Genomic DNA, 23,064 nt, shown 5'->3' on the forward strand with positions numbered 1-23,064 from the left:
GTGTTGTGTTTCGTAGTGGCTTTGCTGGCATGCATATCTTTTTGTTTGTTTTGCCACACCAAAATATACATGCTAAAATTGCTACTGCACCTACATCTCAATGGATTGATTGCTTTTAAAATCCATGTGTCACTTAAATCTTTCCCACACTTGCTTGTAACATTAGTGTTTTCCTGTTGACATAACGATTGCGGAAACATTTGTAATGACCTGTCAAACACACTCCGGCAATGGCTAAAATGGGCTCAATGGAATACATTGGCTTTCTGTTGCATGGATAAGAGCGCTAACGCTTTGCTCGACAGTTACATCACAAGAAAGAGAAGTGGGTGTTAATTCTTCGTGCAATTGAAAAAGTAAGATTTAATACAGTTTAAATGTTTGCAGATGAAAGCATCTTCCAAAAATGAGCACTCGAATTATAGTAATATTATGTCTGATCTCGCAAACATACACTACCAGTCAAAAGTTTGGACACACCTACTCATTCAAGGGTATTTCTTAATTTTTTATAATTTTATACATTGTAGAATAATAGTGAAGACATCAAAACTATGAAATAACACATATGGAATCATGTAGTAACCAAAAAAGTGTTAAGCAAATCAAAATCTATTTTATATTTGAGATTCTTCAAAGTAGCCACCATTTGCCTTGATGACAGCTTTGCACACTCTTGGCATTCTCTCAACCAGCTTCACCTGGAATGCTTTTCCAACAGTCTTGAAGGAGTTCCCACATAAGCTGAACACTTGTTGGCTGCTTTTCCTTCACTCTGCGGTCCAACTCATTCCAAACCATCTCAATTGGTTTGAGGTCGGGTGATTGTGGAAGCCAAGTCATCTGATGCACTACTCTATCACTCTCCTTATTGGTCAAATAGCCCTTACACAGCCTGGAGGTGTGTTGGGTCATTGTCTTGTTGAAAAACAAATGACAGTTCTACTAAGCGCAAACCAGATGGGATGGTGTTTCCCTGCAGAATGTTGTGGTAGCCATGCTGGTTAAGTGTGCCTTGAATTCTAAATAAATCACTGACAGTGTCACCAGCAAAGTACTTCCACACCATCACACCTCCTCCTCCATGCTTCATGGTAGGGTACCACACATGAGGAGAACATCCGTTCACCTACTCTGCGTCTCACAAAGACACAGCGGTTGGAACTAAAAACCTCAAATTTAGACTCATCAGACCAAAGGACAGATTTCCACTGGTCTAACGTACATTTCTCGTGTTTCTTGGCCCAAGCAAGTCTCTTCTTATTATTGGTGTCCTTTAGTAGTGTTTTGTGCAGCAATTTGACCATGAAGGCCTGATTCACACAGTCTCCTCTGAACAGTTGATGTTGAAATGTGTCTGTTACTTGAACTCTGTGAAGCATTTATTTGGGCTGCAATTTCTGAGGCTGGTAAACTCTAATGAACGTATCCTCTGCAGCAGAGGTAACTCTGGGTCTTCCTTCTTCATGGGAGCCAGATTCATCATAGCGCTTGATGGTTTTTGCAACTGCAGTTGAAGAAACTTTAAAAGTTCCTGAAATTTTCCAGATTGACTGACCTTCATGTCTTGAAGAAATGATGGACTGTCATTTCTCTTTGCTTTTTTTGAGCTGCTCTTGCCGTAATATGGACTTTGTCTTTTACCAATTTTGATTTGTTTAACCCTTTTTTGGTTACTACATCATCCTTCCATTGACACACTTATTAAATTATGTAATAAAATGTGACAAAAGTATTAATGAGGCAGTCTAGACAGCTCAGGTAGTCCGAGACAGATACATTTTTTGGTGGTTGTAGCCCTGTTCCACCCCTTTATGTTAACTTATGAATGTATGCAAATACATATAGTGTATAGATAGTGTATGCAAATACATATAGTGTATAGATAGTGTATGCAAATACATATAGTGTATAGATAGTGTATGCAAATACATATAGTGTATAGATAGTGTATGCAAATACATATAGTGTATAGATAGTGTATGCAAATACATATAGTGTATAGATAGTGTATGCAAATACATATAGTGTATAGATAGTGTATGCAAATGAGGCACATATAGATTTATTTTTCACAACGTATATATTAAAAAAAAAAAACATTTTACAGTACATTGAATACCTGAATTCCAACCTAAATACCCCAAATCTATAAACGATTTGTCCATGCTTGAACAATGTTTTATTCAGTCAGTATATGATGGATTTGAAAAGTTTGGAATATCTTCATCTATTGTACAACTGTTGCATTCATTCAAATAGTAAAAAAAAAACATTTTGATGACCGTTGCTAATGACATGAGCTAATAAAGATTGGTTAACTTTTGTCTTCTTCTCAGACAATGACATAAAATATAAATAAATAAAACACAACCTATCTGCATTTAAAAGAGCATTCATAATTTAATTGAATTCAACAAAATTAAATGGAGTGAATCTTACTGAATCTTTCTATAACCCATTTATCAATTTTAGTCCATGGCAATTTAAGTCCATTTTGTTTTCTATTGTCCTCTTTAGGACACTTTCAAAATGAAATGTATTGTCCATGACAAAGTCAATTTCATATTGTTATGTCATCATCCAAACTACCGCCTCCATTGAAAACATCAACAGGACATATAATGAGCGGTGATATGTTGTTCCCGCTGTCACGCATATCTGGGTTGAGCAAAGGGATCATCCTTTCAGTGAACTGGTAGCCCGTGAACGAATAAATATGAGACCTGTCGGTTACATTATAAAACGACACCTTCCCCTCCTCGTAATCCACAAACACCCCAACCTTCCGTGGTTTCTCTCTGAAGTGGAGCAACACCGACTGTCCCTCACATGCTCTGTACTCACTTCCTCTCCTCAAACATATCGTCCAATAGCCGTCCTCAGGGCTCAGTGTGACCATGCCCTTCCTGTTGATGGACTCCTTGGCCACACCCAGGTCCCAAGCCGTCTTGTCTCCGACCTTGACCAATTGAAAAAAGTACAACTCACACCCCTATAGTCCAGTAGCTTTACCAATACTTAAGGGTAAGGTGCCTATAGGCTTACCTATACCTACAGTATCACCAGGGGTATGGAGAAAAACTTTACACTGAAAAATAAAAGAATCTCCAGAACTTTGGTGATCATGATGCCCCACAGATTTAATGCATTTTAACCAATGTTTCAGTCTGATAGTCATGCTTTTTCCTTGTAATTTCAGTACAAACCCACCTCGACCTCCCAGTAGTGCCTCCCGGTGGCAAAGCCGTCCTTGGCAAGGACACAGGGTGCCGTGTCGAATCGTTGAGGGCCGTTCAGGAGGCTCGGCTCCATGTCCCCGTCCCAGACTTGCTTACCATCTTCAGACACGACCAGCCAGGGGTTGGCAGTGCTCGGGTCCAGGGATACGTCAACTTTGAGGAGACAGAAAATAGATAAGAAAACAAAATGTTATTGTCCATATTTTTCTTTGGTGCTCTAATTTACAGGGTCAAAAGGTAACAACAGGCATATAACATTAAACACATTGAACATTTACATGTGTCAACGTTCAAATGATTCTGTTATATTTGTACTGCATGGCCATTCTTCTAGGGAATCACCATCACGGAAGCAACAGCTGAACAATGAAGAGAAAAAGTATTAATTCAAATGATACATTTCCATTTCCAACAATAAAGAAAACTTTACCTGCACACAGCTGTATCTTTTCATGCTCTGCAAGGTAAGGAACCACAGAAAACACAACATAAAAATGTACGTCTTACAATGGATTTCATAACTGTAGTGAGAAGACAGAAGATGACAACGACCTTTAATTGACAGTTTGTTTTTTGCTGTCTCCACTGTCTCCTCCAGAAGACATACAGCTCTCCTCGCATTCCCCAAACACAGGTCAGAGTGAACACTGATCTCAGACCAGTCCTTGGTGGTTGGAGGGGTGCACAGGCATGGAAAAATCTACCATGGGAAACAGGAGAAACACTTCAGACAACATCCTCTGATGTTGACAGTGAGGTGAATCCTAACTTCCACTTAAGTCGGATTTTCATTTCGTCATTCATTGATGGAAATGAGGGAGTAGGTGAAAATTCAACTTAAGAGAGGGACACTGACCTTTAGGAGGTGGAGGTGGTCCTCAGTGTGTGAGAGCTGCTCCAGCTCAGTGCTTCTCCTCTGTAGCTCAGTGATTTCCTGCTCCAGCTCTTTGACAAGCCCTTCAGCTCGCCTCTCTGCTGCTGACTGCTTCTCCTCGATCAACTCGATGAGCTCAGCCTGGCTTCTCTCGATGGAGCAAACCAGAGCGGTGAAGACCTGCACTCCATCCTCTATCTCTTTCTTTGAATTTATCTGATCAAATGACATACATTTGATAACAGTTAGGCCGAGAGTTGAACCCTATGGTAACCCACCCAGAAATGAACATTGACGTTGTGCACATTGCCCTCTATTTCTTTCTTGGAACTTGCTTGATGACAACAAGGAAATACTGTAGAAAACAGTCACATTCGGGTGTGCCTATGGAACTGAATCAGTGATAGTAGATAACAAGATGCTCAATATAAGGACTCACTCTGCTAAGTTTGACTGAGTGTTTGATCTCATCCAACTTCTTCAATCTGACCTGGATCATCTGCTGCACCTCTGCCTCAGTTTTCTTCATCTGAGCCTGTCAATCAGAATCAGATGAAGAACCAGAATTGAAACCAGAAATGGAACCAGAATTGGAATCAGATTCCGAATGAAAATCAGGAACGTAGGAATTTGTCTTGGCTAAAAATACAAATGAGATTTAGTCAAAATGAAAGAATAATCAGAGCATTACCTTCTTGGCTGTACTCTCTCTCTCTGCTGGAACGGTGTCGTGAGCCCTGTGCTCCGTCTCCGTGCAGAGCACACACACACATCTCTGGTCACTCCTACAGAACAGCTCCAGGAGTCTCTGATGCTTCTTACACATCCTGTCCTCCAGCTTCTCCACAGGGTCCACCAGCTTGTGTCTCTTCAGAGTCACCACTCTCTGATGAGGCTCCAGGTGAGTCTCGCAGTAAGAAGTCAGGCACACCAGGCAGGACTTCAGGGCCTTGAGCTTTCTCCCCATGCAGACATCACAGTGCACGCCTCCAGATTTGGCATCCGATTGCTTGATTCCGTTCCGTCTGTTCGCCCTGATCTTTTCTGAAATGTCTTTAGCGAATGAGTTCGCGAGGAGATCAGGGCGTCCCGCAAACACCCTCTTACATTTGGGACAATAGCAGGCATCACTGCTATCCCAGTGTCTCTTTATACAGGCCATGCAGAAACTGTGGCCACATGGGATGGAGACTGGCTCAGTGAAGACATCCAGACAGATAGAGCACTGGAACTGCTCTTCAGATAATATATCGCCTGAAGAAGCCATGTCTTCAGATAGAACAGATAGGATCAAACACCGTTTCAGAAAGGCAGCCCAAAATAGCCCAAGCAGTCTTTCAAATGTATTTCAGCTGTAAATGAAATCAAATACTCCCTAATTTGATCATTAAAAAAAACTCAAATGTATTATAATCCCATGTAAAACACTATGCTTCAGAGAAAGTAAATCAAACAGTTAACTCAAACTTATAGTGTAGCTCCCTGCATGCAGTTGCTTTAGCGACAAACCATGACCTTAAAACTCAGCCCCGGGGTGTATTCATTAGTGCACACCATAGCAGAACATTTTTCGATGAAATCTAGCGTTTCTGATTGGAAAAGTTCAGGTTAGTCCCTCCCCGTTTCGACCTGTTTGATTCTTAGTGAATACAGCCCTTATGCCTTATCAGCTGTCTGTGAAAAATATCAGCGGTCAAAGTACAAAGAGTCATCATAGCCCATACTCAGAGCAGGAAACCAGTGTACTGTGACAGCCAACCCAGCGTTTTAGGTTATAGTCAATAGGAAATAACTGCATTGAAGAGTTTCTCTCTCCTTAATTCTTGCCTCGGTGTGAAGTCATAACCTCTTCCTTGAAACTAAACTTATCCCCATCAAAGTTGTCACTTACCTTGGCAGCCAAGGGTTTGCCCTCAGGTGACAGAGTAGAGTTATCTAGGTTCTGCTGTGTTCCAATCAATTGCTTAAGCCCCTCCCCTTCATAAAGTGGGATAGTGTATGTATGGGAACTTCCTGATGTATTAACTCTTTCCACTCCATTTCACCACTGAGCTACATTGACACACATTATAACATTGCATCACAATACTTGAAGAAACACAAACAATAGTAAAGATTTCTTCCTGGTGCTACTCCAATGTAAAAAGTGACTGTCAAACAGGAAGGTATTGGTGTTCCCTTTCCCTTTCCTTTTATTCTGAAGGACAAAAAACAGACATCTAAAAACAGACAGGTTTTCAGAAGGACAAAAAACAGACAGGTATTCAGAAGGACAAAAAACAGACAGGTATTAGGGTGGCAGGGTAGCCTAGTGGTTAGAGCGTTGGACTAGTAACCGGAAGGTTGCAAGTTCATATCCCTGAGCTGACAAGGTACAAATATGTTGTTCTGCCCCTGAACAGGCAGTTAACCCACTGTTCCTAGGCCATCATTGAAATTAAGAATTTGTTCCAAACTGACTTGCCTAGTTAAATAAAGGTAAAATGTATTTGTTTTCAGAAGGATAAAAACAGACAGGTATTCAGAAGGACAAAAAATAGGCAGGTATTCAGAAGGACAAAAAATACATTTCCATGATTTCTCAAAATCAAATACCTGAACAGGCCCTCATCCCCGTCATTTGCAGGAGAAAAAGACCGAAGAGGTATCGCGGAAGGAGATCGGGTGCCTTGTGAGGATCTGCAGACGAGTACCTTATCTGCCTTTGCCATCGGTCCTATTGGCCAATTGTCTTATATTGTTATTATTATTATTGTCTTGTCATTTTGCTTTTCCTTCTGTTCGTTTTCCCCCTGCTGGTCTTTTTAGGTTCGTTCCCTTTTTTCTCTCTCCCTTCCTCTCTCTCTTCTCTCTATCGTTCCGTTCCTGCTCCCAGCTGTTCCTATTCCCCTAATCAATCATTTAGTCTTCCCACACCTGTTCCCTATCTTTTCCCCTGATTAGAGTCCCTATTTCTCCCCTTGTTTTCCGTTTCTGCCCTGTCGGATCCTTGTATACTGTTCACCGTGCTGTGTCTTTGTATCGCCCTGTCGTGTCGTGTTTCCCTCAGATGCTGCGTGGTGAGCAGGTGTCTGAGTCTGCTACGGTCAAGTGCCTTCCCGAGGCAACCTGCAGTTCATTATCGAGTCTCCAGTCAGTTCTCGTGATTACGAGTGAAATTGTTTCTTATGCTTTATTTACCGCTCCGATTTGTCTAGGAGTATTGCTATTTCCTTAAACTGGATTAAAGACTCTGTTTTCGCCAAGTCGCTTTTGGGTCCTCATTCACCTGCATAACAGAAGGATCCGACCAAAGAATGGACCCAGCGACTACAGACGCTCGTAACACTGCCGTCGAGATCCAAGGAGCCATGCTCGGCAGACACGAGCAGGAATTGTCTGCTGCTCGTCATGCCATGGAGAACCTGGCCGCTCAGGTTTCCGACCTCTCTGGACAGTTCCAGAGTCTTCGTCTCGTGCCACCTGTTACTTCCTGGTCTGCCGAGCCTCCGGAACCTAGGGTTAATAACCCACCTTGCTACTCCGGGCAGCCCAAGGAGTGCCGCTCCTTTCTCACCCAGTGTGATATTGTGTTCTCTCTCCAACCCAACACATACTCTAGAGAGAGAGCTCGGGTTGCTTACGTCATTTCACTCCTTACTGGCCGGGCTCGAGAGTGGGGCACAGCTATCTGGGAGGCAAGGGCTGATTGTTCAAACAATTACCAGAACTTTAAAGAGGAGATGATTCGGGTTTTTGACCGTTCAGTTTTTGGTAGGGAGGCTTCTAGGGCCCTGGCTTCCCTATGCCAAGGTGATCGATCCATAACGGATTACTCTATAGAGTTTCGCACTCTTGCTGCCTCTAGTGACTGGAACGAGCCGGCGCTGCTCGCTCGTTTTCTGGAGGGACTCCACGCAGTGGTCAAAGATGAGATTCTCTCCCGGGAGGTTCCTTCCAGTGTGGACTCTTTGATTGCTCTCGCCATCCGCATAGAATAATAATAATAATAATAATATATGCCATTTAGCAGACGCTTTTATCCAAAGCGACTTACAGTCATGTGTGCATACATTCTACGCATGGGTGGTCCCGGGGATCGAACCCACTACCCTGGCGTTACAAGCGCCATGCTCGCATAGAACGACGGGTAGATCTTCGTCACCAAGCTCGTGGAAGAGAGCTCGCGTCAACGGTGTTTCCCTGCTCCGCATCGCAACCATCTCCCTCTGGCTCAGAGACTGAGCCCATGCAGCTGGGAGGTATTCGCATCTCGACTAAGGAGAGGGAACGGAGGATCACCAACCGCCTGTGCCTCTATTGCGGACTTGCTGGACATTTTGTTAATTCATGTCCAGTAAAAGCCAGAGCTCATCAGTAAGCGGAGGGCTACTGGTGAGCGCTACTACTCAGGTCTCTCCATCTAGATCCTGTACTACTATGTCGGTCCATCTACGCTGGACCGGTTCGGGTGCTACATGCAGTGCCTTGATAGACTCTGGGGCTGAGGGTTGTTTCATGGACGAAGCATGGGCTCGGAAACATGACATTCCTTTCAGACAGTTAGACAAGCCTACGCCCATGTTCGCCTTAGATGGTAGTCATCTTCCCAGTATCAGATTTGAGACACTACCTTTAACCCTCACAGTATCTGGTAACCACAGTGAGACTATTTCTTTTTGATTTTTCGTTCACCTTTTACACCTGTTGTTTTGGGTCATCCCTGGCTAGTATGTCATAATCCTTCTATTAATTGGTCTAGTAATTCTATCCTATCCTGGAACGTTTCTTGTCATGTGAAGTGTTTAATGTCTGCCATCCCTCCCATTTCTTCTGTCCCCACTTCTCAGGAGGAACCTGGCGATTTGACAGGAGTGCCGGAGGAATATCATGATCTGCGCACGGTCTTCAGTCGGTCCCGAGCCAACTCCCTTCCTCCTCACCGATCGTATGATTGTAGTATTGATCTCCTTCCGGGGACCACTCCTCCTCGGGGTAGACTATACTCTCTGTCGGCTCCCGAACGTAAGGCTCTCGAGGATTATTTGTCTGTGTCTCTTGACGCCGGTACCATAGTGCCTTCTTCCTCTCCGGCCGGGGCGGGGTTTTTTTGTTAAGAAGAAGGACGGTACTCTGCGCCCCTGCGTGGATTATCGAGGGCTGAATGACATAACGGTTAAGAATCGTTATCCGCTTCCCCTTATGTCATCAGCCTTCGAGATTCTGCAGGGAGCCAGGTGCTTTACTAAGTTGGACCTTCGTAACGCTTACCATCTCGTGCGCATCAGAGAGGGGGACGAGTGGAAAACGGCGTTTAACACTCCGTTAGGGCATTTTGAGTACCGGGTTCTGCCGTTTGGTCTCGCCAATGCGCCAGCTGTTTTTCAGGCATTAGTTAATGATGTTCTGAGAGACATGCTGAACATCTTTGTTTTTGTCTACCTTGACGATATCCTGATTTTTTCACCGTCACTCGAGATTCATGTTCAGCACGTTCGACGTGTTCTCCAGCGCCTTTTAGAGAATTGTCTCTACGTGAAGGCTGAGAAGTGCTCTTTTCATGTCTCCTCCGTTACTTTTCTCGGTTCCGTTATTTCCGCTGAAGGCATTCAGATGGATTCCGCTAAGGTCCAAGCTGTCAGTGAGTGGCCCGTTCCAAGGTCACGTGTCGAGTTGCAGCGCTTTCTAGGTTTCGCTAATTTCTATCGGCGTTTCATTCGTAATTTCGGTCAAGTTGCTGCCCCTCTCACAGCTCTTACTTCTGTCAAGACGTGTTTTAAGTGGTCCGGTTCCGCCCAGGGAGCTTTTGATCTTCTAAAAGAACGTTTTACGTCCGCTCCTATCCTCGTTACTCCTGACGTCACTAGACAATTCATTGTCGAGGTTGACGCTTCAGAGGTAGGCGTGGGAGCCATTCTATCCCAGTGCTTCCAGTCTGACGATAAGGTTCATCCTTGCGCTTATTTTTCTCATCGCCTGTCGCCATCTGAACGCAACTATGATGTGGGTAACCGCGAACTGCTCGCCATCCGCTTAGCCCTAGGCGAATGGCGACAGTGGTTGGAGGGGGCGACCGTTCCTTTTGTCGTTTGGACAGACCATAAGAACCTTGAGTACATCCGTTCTGCCAAACGACTTAATGCTCGTCAAGCTCGTTGGGCGTTATTTTTCGCTCGTTTCGAGTTTGTGATTTCTTACCGTCCGGGTAGCAAGAACACCAAGCCTGATGCCTTATCCCGTCTTTTTAGTTCTTCTGTGGCTTCTACTGATCCCGAGGGGATTCTTCCTTATGGGCGTGTTGTCGGGTTGACAGTCTGGGGAATTGAAAGACAGGTTAAGCAAGCACTCACGCACACTGCGTCGCCGCGCGCTTGTCCTAGTAACCTTCTTTTCGTTCCTGTTTCCACTCGTCTGGCTGTTCTTCAGTGGGCTCACTCTGCCAAGTTAGCTGGTCATCCCGGTGTTCGAGGCACTCTTGCTTCTATTCGCCAGCGCTTTTGGTGGCCGACTCAGGAGCGTGACACGCGCCGTTTCGTGGCTGCTTGTTCGGACTGCGCGCAGACTAAGTCAGGTAACTCTCCTCCTGCCGGTCGTCTCAGACCGCTCCCCATTCCTTCTCGACCATGGTCTCACATCGCCCTAGACTTCATTACCGGTCTGCCTTTGTCTGCGGGGAAGACTGTGATTCTTACGGTTGTCGATAGGTTCTCTAAGGCGGCACATTTCATTCCTCTCGCTAAACTTCCTTCCGCTAAGGAGACGGCACAAATCATCATCGAGAATGTGTTCAGAATTCATGGCCTCCCGTTAGACGCCGTTTCAGACAGAGGTCCGCAATTCACGTCACAGTTTTGGAGGGAGTTCTGTCGTTTGATTGGTGCGTCCGTCAGTCTCTCTTCCGGGTTTCATCCCCAGTCTAACGGTCAAGCAGAGAGGGCCAATCAGACGATTGGTCGCATACTACGCAGCCTTTCTTTCAGAAACCCTGCATCTTGGGCAGAACAGCTCCCCTGGGCAGAATACGCTCACAACTCGCTTCCTTCGTCTGCTACCGGGTTATCTCCGTTTCAGAGTAGTCTGGGTTACCAGCCTCCTCTGTTCTCATCCCAGCTTGCCGAGTCCAGTGTTCCCTCCGCTCAAGCGTTTGTCCAACGTTGTGAGCGCACCTGGAGGAGGGTGAGGTCTGCACTTTGCCGTTACAGGGCACAGACTGTGAGAGCCGCCAATAAACGTAGGATTAAGAGTCCTAGGTATTGTTGCGGCCAGAGAGTGTGGCTTTCCACTCGCAACCTTCCTCTTACGACAGCTTCTCGTAAGTTGACTCCGCGGTTCATTGGTCCGTTCCGTGTCTCCCAGGTCGTCAATCCTGTCGCTGTGCGACTGCTTCTTCCGCGACATCTTCGTCGCGTCCATCCTGTCTTCCATGTCTCCTGTGTCAAGCCCTTTCTTCGCACCCCCGTTCGTCTTCCCTCCCCCCTCCCGTCCTTGTCGAGAGCGCACCTATTTACAAGGTACGTAGGATCATGGACATGCGTTCTCGGGGACGGGGTCACCAATACTTAGTGGATTGGGAGGGTTACGGTCCTGAGGAGAGGAGTTGGGTTCCGTCTCGGGACGTGCTGGACCGTTCACTGATTGATGATTTCCTCCGTTGCCGCCAGGATTCCTCCTCGAGTGCGCCAGGAGGCGCTCGGTGAGTGGGGGGGTACTGTCATGTTTTGTCTTATATTGTCTTGTCATTTTGCTTTTCCTTCTGTTCGTTTTCCCCCTGCTGGTCTTTTTAGGTTCGTTCCCCTTTTTCTCTCTCCCTTCCTCTCTCTCTTCTCTCTATCGTTCCGTTCCTGCTCCCAGCTGTTCCTATTCCCCTAATCAATCATTTAGTCTTCCCACACCTGTTCCCTATCTTTTCCCCTGATTAGAGTCCCTATTTCTCCCCTTGTTTTCCGTTTCTGCCCTGTCGGATCCTTGTATACTGTTCACCGTGCTGTGTCTTTGTATCGCCCTGTCGTGTCGTGTTTCCCTCAGATGCTGCGTGGTGAGCAGGTGTCTGAGTCTGCTACGGTCAAGTGCCTTCCCGAGGCAACCTGCAGTTCATTATCGAGTCTCCAGTCAGTTCTCGTGATTACGAGTGAAATTGTTTCTTATGCTTTATTTACCGCTCCGATTTGTCTAGGAGTATTGTTATTTCCTTAAACTGGATTAAAGACTCTGTTTTCGCCAAGTCGCTTTTGGGTCCTCATTCACCTGCATAACACATGCAGCTGGCGGGTTACACACTGTATCGGCACGAAAGAACAGCAGCCTCTGGTAAGTCAAGGGGTGACGGTCTATGTATATTTGTAAACAACTGCTGGTGCACGATATCTAAGGAAGTCTCAAGGTTTTGCTCGCCTGAGGTAGAGTATCTCATGATATGCTATAGACCACACTATCTACCTAGAGAGTTTTCATCAGTTTTTTTTGTAGCTTCCTTACATACCACCACAGACCGATGCTGGCACTAAGACCGCACTAAATGAGCTGTGTACCGCCATAAACAAACAGGAAAATGCTCATTAACCAATTCAATTAAACACTCTGTCCACTCCTAAGAATTTGTAAGTCCCTGATTTGCATAAAATGAACAGAGACCAGTCTCAAAATCAATCAGTAGCATTTATTCTCGAGAGTACTGAACACGATACAGTTTACCACAGGTTTTAAACTGAAAATGACGTCATTAGTTTTCGAACTGTCCCGTCTCTTCTCCACCCTGTTACAAAGGCAGTATCTCAAGCCTTTCCACATTGTCTCCCACCAATTAAATATAATTTATGACCGAGCCAAGGTCTCCCTGTGTAGATAAGCATTCTAGCCAGTCTGACGATAAGTTCATTCATTTCTACCAAGCAACAGACAGTCATTGTTCTAATTATTGATTATATTTACACACATTATATTCAGTACTAGGATTAAAAGAACATTCATACATCTATACAGTAACATAATAGTATTCTGATTATTCAGTCCTGATTGAAATGTATACATAATTAGTCATTATTGACCAAAAATCCCTTAACACGTTTCCAGCTACAATAGTCATTTACAACATTAACAATGTCTACACTGAATTTCTGATCAATTTGATGTTATTTTAATGGACATAAAATGTAGCTTTTCTTTCAAAAACAAGGACATGTGTAAGTGATCCCATGGTAAAGGTAGGGAAAAACACCTGAAATGATCTTAGCCTGAATTATCTTCAGGTGAGTTGTTTGGTGCAAAATGATTTATGATTCATTATCTACAGTATCTTCAAAATAATGTCTTAAACCCCACCTTACTGAAGACAATGATTTGTTAGTCCTGTGAAATATTTAGTAGTGAAAGGTAAAAAATAAACCATGGCTTAACCGGGTTGATTTCACTTTAGCTAGACAAGAGTTGAATTGAACTGTTTCAAGGATGTGATATTCCAGTGTCAATCATAGTTTGGCAGTCCCACACCATGGGATAACAATATGTACCCATCTACTTCTTAAGCACTCAACTTCCTTGTGATGCGATGTCCAGAAACATCTGTCCACACACACACACACACACACACACACACACACACACACACACACACACACACACACACACACACACACACACACACACACACACACACACACACACACACACACACACACACACACACACACACACACACACACACACACATTTCTCTGTCGCCAAGTGATTTCCCGCTCCAGCTCTTTGACGAGCCTTTCAGCCTGTCTCTCTGCTGCTTTAATAACTTCTTTGGCATACTGGTTATTGTTCGGAATTTCGGATGACTGACGTGCCCAAAGTAAACTGCCTGTTACTCAGGCGTAAATGCAAGTAAACACAGTTTACCCACTTTTTTCCCCAAAAAATGCATTGTTGAAAGAGTAGGGAGAGTACTTTTTTCACCGTGACCGGCGATCAGTCTACCCACCTATTTCTTTACCACCACGTCACTGTTACCGGTAGGCCTATTTGATGTTCATGGTAATACACATTGTGGCCTAGTCTAGTAAACTGGCCAGTCACGTTCTGACCTTAGTTCCTTTGTTTTGTCTTTGTTTTAGTATGGTCAGGGCGTGAGTTGTGGTGGGCAGTCTATGTTTGTTTTTCTATGTTGTTTTTTGGTGTTCGGCCGAGTATGGTTCTCAATCAGAGGCAGGTGTCGTTAGTTGTCTCTGATTGAGAATCATACTTAGGTAGCCTTTTTCCACCTGTGTTTCGTGGGTGTTTATTTTCTGTCTTTGTGTATGTCGCCAGACAGGACTGTTTCGGTTTTCGTTCGTTCACGTTTTTGGATTTCAGTGTTCAGTTTTGATTCATTAAATATTACATCATGAACACTTACCACGCTGCGTTTTGGTCCTCCGATCCTTCTCGCTACTCCTCCTCAGAAGAGGAGGACGAGATCCGTTACATGGCCATGTGTGTTAGGGTGACCATCCCATTTTTCCCTGGACAGTTTCAGCCCCATTTCAGGTGTCCCAACTTTTCAGGCTACAACAAAAGTCAATTTGTTAGCAAGACACATCTATTAATGTAGGCCTAATCAATGGCAATCGCTGAATGTCATAAGGCACACTGCTTGGTGTTTTGTTAACAGATGTCTATTTCCATTCATCAGATGGAGCGAGTGTACATGCAGCGCACTGTTTGGATGCTGGAATTATTTTGGAGTGGACAAACATGCACAGGTAGCCTACTTTTTTAAGTGATTTGTTTAACAATCAGGTATTTGTCAAGGATCCCCCTGTACTGCTGCTCATTCCGCTCACCAGCTCCAGAGGTCTATGTCACCGGCCTTCTAGGCGTCACTGAACTGGATTCATTACCAGCAACCCCGGACTGTCTTGTCTCATTACACACACCTGGTTGCCATTCCCCTTGATCAGTATGTGTATATGTGTGTTCCCCATTGTCCTTGTCGGTTATTGCTACCATGTCTGTTGGTCTTGTGAGCACCTGTGCTGTTGTATCGGCTTCCATGCTGTGTGTTATTGTGCACTTGTTTTACAGGTCTCATCTTGTGTATTATTTAGAGGGTTACACCACGCTCTTTGTTTGGGTGGAGAAAATAAAAAACCTATTACGTATTCCTGCGCTTGTCTCCTATCATTATACAACGTGGCAGTAATACATTATTACTGTTAAATTATGTCTATTACTAGGCCTAATGGAGAATCTCAATTGAAAATACTTTTTATTCCATGATTAGGTTTACTCTGTGGCCAGGATAGCACCCCTACCAATGTTCCGTCAAATAATTTTCAGCACTGATTTCAGGTCTGCTGAGCCCTAACTAAAAATGAACGTTTACTGTGAACACTGAGGCTGTACCTGCTCAAAGTTCCAGTTTTAACAGTGGCCAAGTAAGTTACTGTGGCTATTTGATCATAATGTAGGCCTACCAGAGTGGCCTACCATCAAAAGCGTGGTGAAAATGCATCCCATAACATTTTAACATGGAAATAGCTGTTCTATCATTCAGCCTACAGTAGCAGCCAATGTGTGGTGTTCAATGTAGGCCTACCATTCCATGAGACTTCTGGGGGAAAAAACATGCAGAGCTTGACATTAACCCGTTTATCCACCGGTCTTTCAGACAAGGAGGTGACCGAAAATGTTGTGTTTGATGAAAGAAATCAATTTACAAAATAAAATGCATTATTATTCACATACCATTTTTACAGACAATCAGACAAATTACGCTAAACTCTGCCTAGTGGCTACTTAGCTTTTTCAAGATGTCTCAAAATACAACACTGCCCCTTTGAGACAAAAAAACACTCTCTACCTGAATGCTTTTCAAAGATGGCTAGAAATGCACACATTTTGTGCTCTTGTTGAAAGCAACCACTGTTGACTAGAAATGAGCTATAACTGGGCTAATAACTCACTTACTAGCAAAGAATATGAACAAATGTGCACATGTGGCTACTTGGAGACTTCGCTTTGATTTCAAAACAACCGCATTCCGACCTATACATGCCCAGTTCAAAGTGAATGGCACAGATCCATATATGGCAATGGTTATTTGCATTTCCTCAGTGTTCAGGGTTCTGCGAGCTCCTCATCAAAATCTCTTTTCTAAATATTTTTTTTTTCTCTTGTCAGGTTGTGCCTCAAATGGAAGCCTATTTTTTATTGCACTAATTTTGACCAGGACCCATAGGGAATAGAGTGACATTTGGGACACAGCCTTAGTTTCTGGCAGCTACAGTAACTACGTATTTCCACAAGGATGAATGAACTACATTACAACATTATTATCAGACAGACCACAGACATTCTGTCACATGTTTATGAGTGCCATGTTTCACCATGCCAGTAAGCCAATTATGGTAACACTTGGATAAAATCTACATAGTAAAAAGGGCACTGTAATGTGACGTTCCATTTATAGTCACAGGTCGTAATGTGACACATGCTGTACATTAAGGGAGCATGAATTCTGGAGCTGACTCGAGACACCTTTCCATGTAAATGCAGTACACTCAGAACATTACATAATGGAATGATACTATCCAGGATGGCATTCTATCTTAGAAAACCTTTGGGGCTTCCTCTAACTTAAGGGCTTCCCCTTTCTGTTCCTTACCAAATGTTTCCTTGTAGTTGTTGGGACCATGGATGTGTATGAGAGTTAATATGGTTATTCCATCAACTTTGAAAGTATTAGAATAGTACACAACGCAGAAAATATATCCAGGTTAAGGATCAGTTGCCAAGTCCCGCGATAGGGAATATTCCAAGTTCAGACAGAAGGGGGAGTCAGATCGCTTTGATCAACAGGAACTTTACTTTTGGTTTCTATTTTCAATTGTTGAACTACTAGTACTGCCTGTTGATATTACGTAGGCAGCTACAGTAGCTGGATGATATTAACATCTTCGGGTTTTTTCAAATTAAATGTGTTTTATTTCATCTGGGTGCATACATTACCTACAATCACCCTGGTACGACCCGTAGCTCCCGTTCTCCTCATCCGATAAAACATTGAGAGAAAGGTGTGTCGCAGATTAGAAATCCATAACGTTAACTAATAAAGCATTCCAAGGTTAATGCTATAGGTATTGTTATAAGGGAGTGTGAGACTATTGAAACATGTAACTTTCAGAGCTTTATCGTTATTGATATAGTTTTACAGAGCTAGCATGTCTTTCTGTGGTGCAGATGGTTAGCTGAGCTGTTTATTTATTCTAGCATTGCATTATGGGATATGTAGTTTTAACCCTCAAAGGTCTGAACGGGATAAATGCGATTTCACGTTGTAGATTGTTTGTAATACGGTGTTTTTGTACATGAGTTGTTGTATTTTAATACTGTTAACACTGAAAGCACCTAGTAATGTATTGGAGATGTAAGACGGGGTATGTGTTTTACCTTTCTTCATGCTCCTCTGTAGAACAACTTGTCAGATGGTGAATTGGAGACTGATGTATTCCTGTCCTGTCTTTTCATAATATTTTTGCTGATCTACATAAATGCCCAAAAAGACAGCCGTGGTGTCGCTTTTCATTTCTTGGTTCTTCTATGGTACACATAAAGACCGCCACAAGTGCATCCCAAATGCAACGCTATTCCCTATATAGTGCACTACTTTTGTATAAGTAATGCACTATATAGGCCGGGACTAGGGTGCCGTTTGGGACGAACCCCAAGCATAACACAGTAAATTGTTTTCAAGTGTCCAATGGGGGTAGAACATGCTATGACAACAGTGTTCTGTTGTAGTAAATAGTAAAACTTATCTAAGAATAAACACACATTACAGTATGGTAGATATACTAAAACCTTTATTTCAAATACTACAGTGGGTCCTCATTTAAAAGTTGCGTCATACCACAGCACAGCTTGCAGTAAGTATGGTATGGCATGGCATGTTTGAGTGCATGACATCATAGTATTTTACTGTCGGCCATTGTTGCCATTAATGCTAGTTCAACCACCAGAGGGCATCTTTGATCAATATTATGGTGTTTCTATTCCAAGAAAAACAAAAAATGCATTTTAAAGTAGCATATGTAGGCCTCAGGGTTTCCGTTAGGAAAATGTGGCGCTGTACACCTTGACCAGTCATTTAGTACGCCTAAATAATCCTAACATTTCCACAGTGGTGTCAAGTACTACTTGAGTCATTTTTTGGGGTATCTGTACTTTACTTTTAATATTTTTTACAACTTCGACTTTTACTCTACTACATTTCTAAAGAAAATAATTTACTTTTTACTCCATATACTTTCCCTGACACCCAAAAGTCCTCGTTACATATTGAATGCTTAGCAGGACTGGAAAACGGTCAAATTCACACGCGTATCAAGGAAACATTCCTGGTCTACTGCCTCTGATCTGGCAGACTCACTAAACACAAGTGCTTTGTTCGTAAATTGTCTGAGTGTACCCCTGGCTATTTGTAAAAACATTTTTTAAATGTGCCGTCTGGTTTGCCTAATATAAGGAATTTGAAATGATCCATACTTTTACATTTACCTTTGATACTTAAGTATATTTAAAACCAAATACTTTTAGTCAAGTATTATTTTACTGGGTGACTTTCACTTTTATATTAGTCATTTTCTACTACGGTATCTTAAGGTACTTTTACTCAAGTATGGCAATTGGGTACTTTTTCCACCACTGCATTTCCACAGCCTAATTGTAGCCTAACCAATATCCAAACAAAGATTCAGTGAAAATAAAAATCGGATTTATCGGAACCAATCCCCATGCTAGTCTCAAAGCAGCGCAAAACGGTGCTGAAATAATTGACAACACGCGGGTAGGCTATTGCTTCAAATCCTATTAAAGAAATTGGACAACTTTGTGTGTTTTAGTAAGCAACTATTTATTGCCTTCAATTGCATTAGCCTACTTTAGGCTAAGTAGTTGTTCACCTTGCTCAGCAAGGGCCGTGGCTTTTGTGGTGCGTTGGGTAACGATGCTTCGAGGGTGACCGTTGTCGATGTGTGTGGAGGTTCCCTGGTTCGAGCCCAGGTAGGGGCGAGGAGAGGGAGGGAAGCTATATTGATGCTGTTGAATAGACATGCAGACAAATTAATTCATGCAGGAAAATAGATTTAATAGCCTACTATATATAGTCATAAAAACTATTAGGCAAAATACATTCCTGTTATTTTTTTTTGTGTAATTGATGGGCTCTCGGGAACTCATATAATAATTAATTCATAAGGTTAAACCCATAGGTCTTAGGCCCACAGTAAATTAAATTAGATTACCAGGCTAATTTTTCATTACATAATAAAAATCCATGCCTTCTGGGAATGTTATAAAGTACAAAGGTTATGGGCGGAGTTAGAGAGTTGGCTGTCAGAAGTATTACAATGGAAATGTACTTTTAATTTGTCTGTCTTCATATTTCAAGACATGGTAAATGAGGGTCCAGTGAGATACCCAATGGGTATTACAATACTTTTCCCGTCAATCATCGTTAAATATATATATATATATATATATATATATATATATTTAAAATCTGGAAAACAACTAATTGTCAGTCTTTAAATGCATTATTATCCAAATGTAACTCGTTTCAGAAAACTAAGCATATATCATGTGTCAATACCTCACAGGAGCGCCATTTGACATTTATGTTTTTATCCAAATGCATTTTTTTGGCAGAAATGCCTTCTGGAACATGTGAACTTTCATGTGCCTCAATGGCAAACTTGTATGCCATCTGTAAATATAAAATAAATTGTTAAATTACGAGCCTAGTTTGTTTAGCCATGGAAAAATATGGCAAACCTTCCTGCTAGCCATGATTGGTTGAGATAATGAGTGGGCTGAACATTCCGAGAGATGAGTTCGGATTGGTCAACCATGTAGCACGGTTCTAGCTATAATATGAGCTGGTCAGTATGTGTAGGTAATCTTTTCTGACACGGCTTTTTTGAAAGATGGCACGTAGTAGAACTGCATAAGTGATGCTCTCCACTTTCTGGAGGACCAAGTGTTGACATCAGTGGAATTAGAGTGTATTAGCTAAGGAGATGGCGACAATTCTGGCATTTGATTGCAAATATGCAGACGGGGTCAAAAAGAGAACACAGAAGGCTACAGATTACATCTTCAAACTAAGGGCAACAACCTCTTGTTGCTGATCGTGGACTACAGTAAAAGGCAGGCCGAACAGGCTCGCATTAACATTGACGGGGCTGTAGTGGTGCGGGTCAAGAGTTTCAAGTTCCTTAGTGTCCACATCCCCAATGAACTATCATGGTCCAAACACACCAAGACAGTCATGAAGAGGGCACGACAACACCTTTTCCCCCTCAGGAGACTGAAAAGATTTGGCATGGATCCCCAGATCCTTAAAAAGTTATACAGCTGCACCATCGAGAGCATCCTGACTGGTTGCCTCATCGCCTGGTATAGTAACTGCTCTGCATCTGAACGTAAGGCGCTACAGAGGGTAGTGCGTACAGCCCAGTACATCACTGGTGCAAAGCTTCCTGCTATCCAGAACCTACACTACCATTCAAAATGTTGGGTTCACTTGTTATTGAAAGAAAATAACATTTGTTGTCCATTAAAATAACATAAAATGTATCAAAAATACAGTGTAGACATTGTTAATGTTGTAAATGACTGTTTTAGCTGGAAACGGTACATGGTGAACAGCAATCTTCAAGTCTTTCCACAAATTTTTTAAACGGGACTCATGTCTGGGCTTTTGCTGGGCCACTCAAGGACTTTTGCATTCTTGTTCTGAAGTCATTCCAGCATTGCTTTGGCTGTATGCTTGGGGTCATTGCCCTGTTGGAATGTAAATTTCCGCCCCGTCGTTTGCACTCTAAGGTCGTTTGCACTCTGAAGCAGGTTCTCATTAAGAATTTGCCTGTATTTGGCTCCATTCATTGTTCCCTCTATTATTACCAGTCTTCCAGTCCCTGCCACTGAAAAGCATCCCCATAGCATGATGCTGACACCACCATGCTTCACGGTAGAAATGGTGTTAGACGGGTGATGAGCTGTCCCTGGATTTCTCCAGGCCAAAGAGTCACAGTTCTCTCTAAGCAGAACACATAACCGTTTGCCTTATAATCTTAGAGTCTTTCACGTGCCTCTAGGCAGAGTCTTTGTAGTTCCAAATTTTTGAATTTTGCCAATGATGGAGACCACTGTGCTCTTGGAAACTTTCAACACTCTAGAAATAGTTGTATACCCTTCCCCAGACATTTGCCTCATCACAATTGTATCTCAGAGATCTCCGGACAGGTCCCTGAACTTCATGGTAAAGTTTCTGCTCTGACAAGTAATGTCAACTTTGGGACCTTATATAGACGTGTGTTTCTTTTTAAATCATGTCCGAACAATTTAATTGGCCACAGGTGAACTCCAGTCGAGTTGTAGCAACATCTCAAGGATGATCAAAGGAAATTGGATGCACCTTAGCCCAAATTGGGGTGCCATAGCAAAGGGGTGTGAATACTTATGTAAATTAGATATTTCTGTATTTTATTTTCAATAGATTTGCAAAATGTCTTAAAACAGGTTTTCTCTTTGTCATTATGCTGTATTGTGTGTAAATGGGGGAGAGAGAAAAAATCGATTTAATCCATTTTGAATTCAGGCTGTAACACAACAAAATGTGGAATGAGTCAAGGTTCATTCAGGTCCATGTTCTGGTCATTTGGGGTCAGCCTCATTCTCACCACCGACTTTGTCTTCTTCACCGGAGGAGCTTACAAATACACCGACGTGGATAAAACGTCATGTTGATCGCAGTGAATGTTACAAAGTAAAAGGAAAGTTATACCGTCCTTTTGTTCTGCACAAATTTTTACTTACAAATTGCATTAAACATGTTTTAGACCTTGTATATGGAAAACTGTTTATAACTATATTTCAAGGTTGCAACAGTATAATTTTGTGTAACACTCAAAGACCACAAATGGAAGAATACAGAATACTGTATTTCTTTCACACTTTAGTAGAAGAGTCTATACAGTAACTCACAACTGTAGCAAACGAAAGGATAGCTGTCATTCCAGTTCCAATTGAACCATCTGTCTGACCACGTGTCTCGTGCCTTGTGCACTGCAGCATCACAGGACTGAATCCCTCTGTCATTATTGGGTTGTCAAGGCTACCAGTATCTGAAGGAGGAGTCACTTCTGTCTGACCACTTCCAGGAGTCTGAACAGGCCGAGCCACACAGCCTCATTGTCTACTCGTGTCTGTATCTAATCCTGCTTCCTCACACTGGCCAGGTCTGTGTAGCGAACTCTGCAGTAGCTCTGAGCATCACACCAGCTTTTTTGGGGTTAATTTACTATGATAAATCTCAGACGTTTGTTGTGGATGGGTTTTAAAATCATCCTGGGTGGGTATTTTTTAAACAAATGTTTGCACTTCAAATAAACTTGACTGGCCAAGTGCAACGAACACGCTGGACTTTCACGGTGCAGTGTATTAGCATTGGTTTCCTTAAAACGATACTAGCAATCATTTTACTTATATTTTTTTAAACAACCACCTTATAAACTACACACAAACCAAAACCCCTGTTTTGTCAAGTGGTTAGCAGGGATATGTGCTGTTGGACATATTTTTACAGCACTGGTTAGAGGACAACCTGCCGAACACAGTCAGCGACATTTTGGTAGCTGAAAGAGAAACAAACTGTTTTGTCAAATAACTTGGATGGATTATCACATTGAAATGAATTGGGAGAGGGGGTAGATGAGGTTGCAAGTCCTGTTAAAACTAACACAGCTCAAGAAGCACACAGACCAGGAATAGTGTGTACATCACTGTTAAGAGGACAATTTGTAGAAGACTGATAGCTACATTTTGAAGTGTTGCATTTTGATTCAAGTAAGGTCACCAGTGCGATTAGTGTAATGCAACACCGTTTGAGGTGGGGTTATGGTATAGGCAGGAATAATTTATTTTACTAGGCAAGTCAGTTAAAAA

The 23,064-nt window shown here is 42.7% G+C and overlaps 1 protein-coding gene across 2 annotated transcripts; it reads right to left on the reverse strand.

The window, feature by feature from the left end:
* Positions 1-2,049: 2,049 nt before the first annotated feature.
* On the reverse strand, positions 2,050-6,100 carry LOC124014210 (E3 ubiquitin-protein ligase TRIM39-like). Of its 2 annotated transcripts, XM_046328980.1 has the most exons (8): positions 6,008-6,100; positions 4,808-5,385; positions 4,556-4,651; positions 4,099-4,332; positions 3,795-3,942; positions 3,673-3,699; positions 3,214-3,395; positions 2,050-2,962 (listed from the first exon to the last, which is right to left on the reverse strand). In XM_046328980.1, the coding sequence occupies exons 2-8, from the start codon at positions 5,381-5,383 to the stop codon at positions 2,564-2,566; spliced, it is 1,662 nt and encodes a 553-aa protein (XP_046184936.1). In that variant the 5' UTR covers positions 5,384-5,385; positions 6,008-6,100; the 3' UTR covers positions 2,050-2,563. The 2 variants fall into 2 exon arrangements, with proteins under 2 accessions (XP_046184936.1, XP_046184937.1); XM_046328981.1 differs by lacking the exon at positions 6,008-6,100 and having other exon boundaries at positions 4,808-6,001.
* Between the last annotated feature and the right edge of the window lie 16,964 nt (positions 6,101-23,064).

The sequence above is a fragment of the Oncorhynchus gorbuscha genome, linkage group LG25, assembly GCF_021184085.1.
Source record: "Oncorhynchus gorbuscha isolate QuinsamMale2020 ecotype Even-year linkage group LG25, OgorEven_v1.0, whole genome shotgun sequence".
Taxonomy (NCBI): domain Eukaryota; kingdom Metazoa; phylum Chordata; class Actinopteri; order Salmoniformes; family Salmonidae; genus Oncorhynchus; species Oncorhynchus gorbuscha.

Coding starts and splice junctions, on each gene's coding strand:
- LOC124014210 (XM_046328980.1), bottom strand. CDS start 5,383: ATGGCTTCTTCAGGCGATATATTATCTGAAGAGCAGTTCCAGTGCTCT. Junction 3,943..4,098: donor ACCACCTCCACCTCCTAAAG/GTCAGTGTCCCT, acceptor TTCCCATGGTAG/ATTTTTCCATGCCTGTGCAC. Junction 3,396..3,672: donor AAAGATACAGCTGTGTGCAG/GTAAAGTTTTCT, acceptor GTCTCCTCAAAG/TTGACGTATCCCTGGACCCG.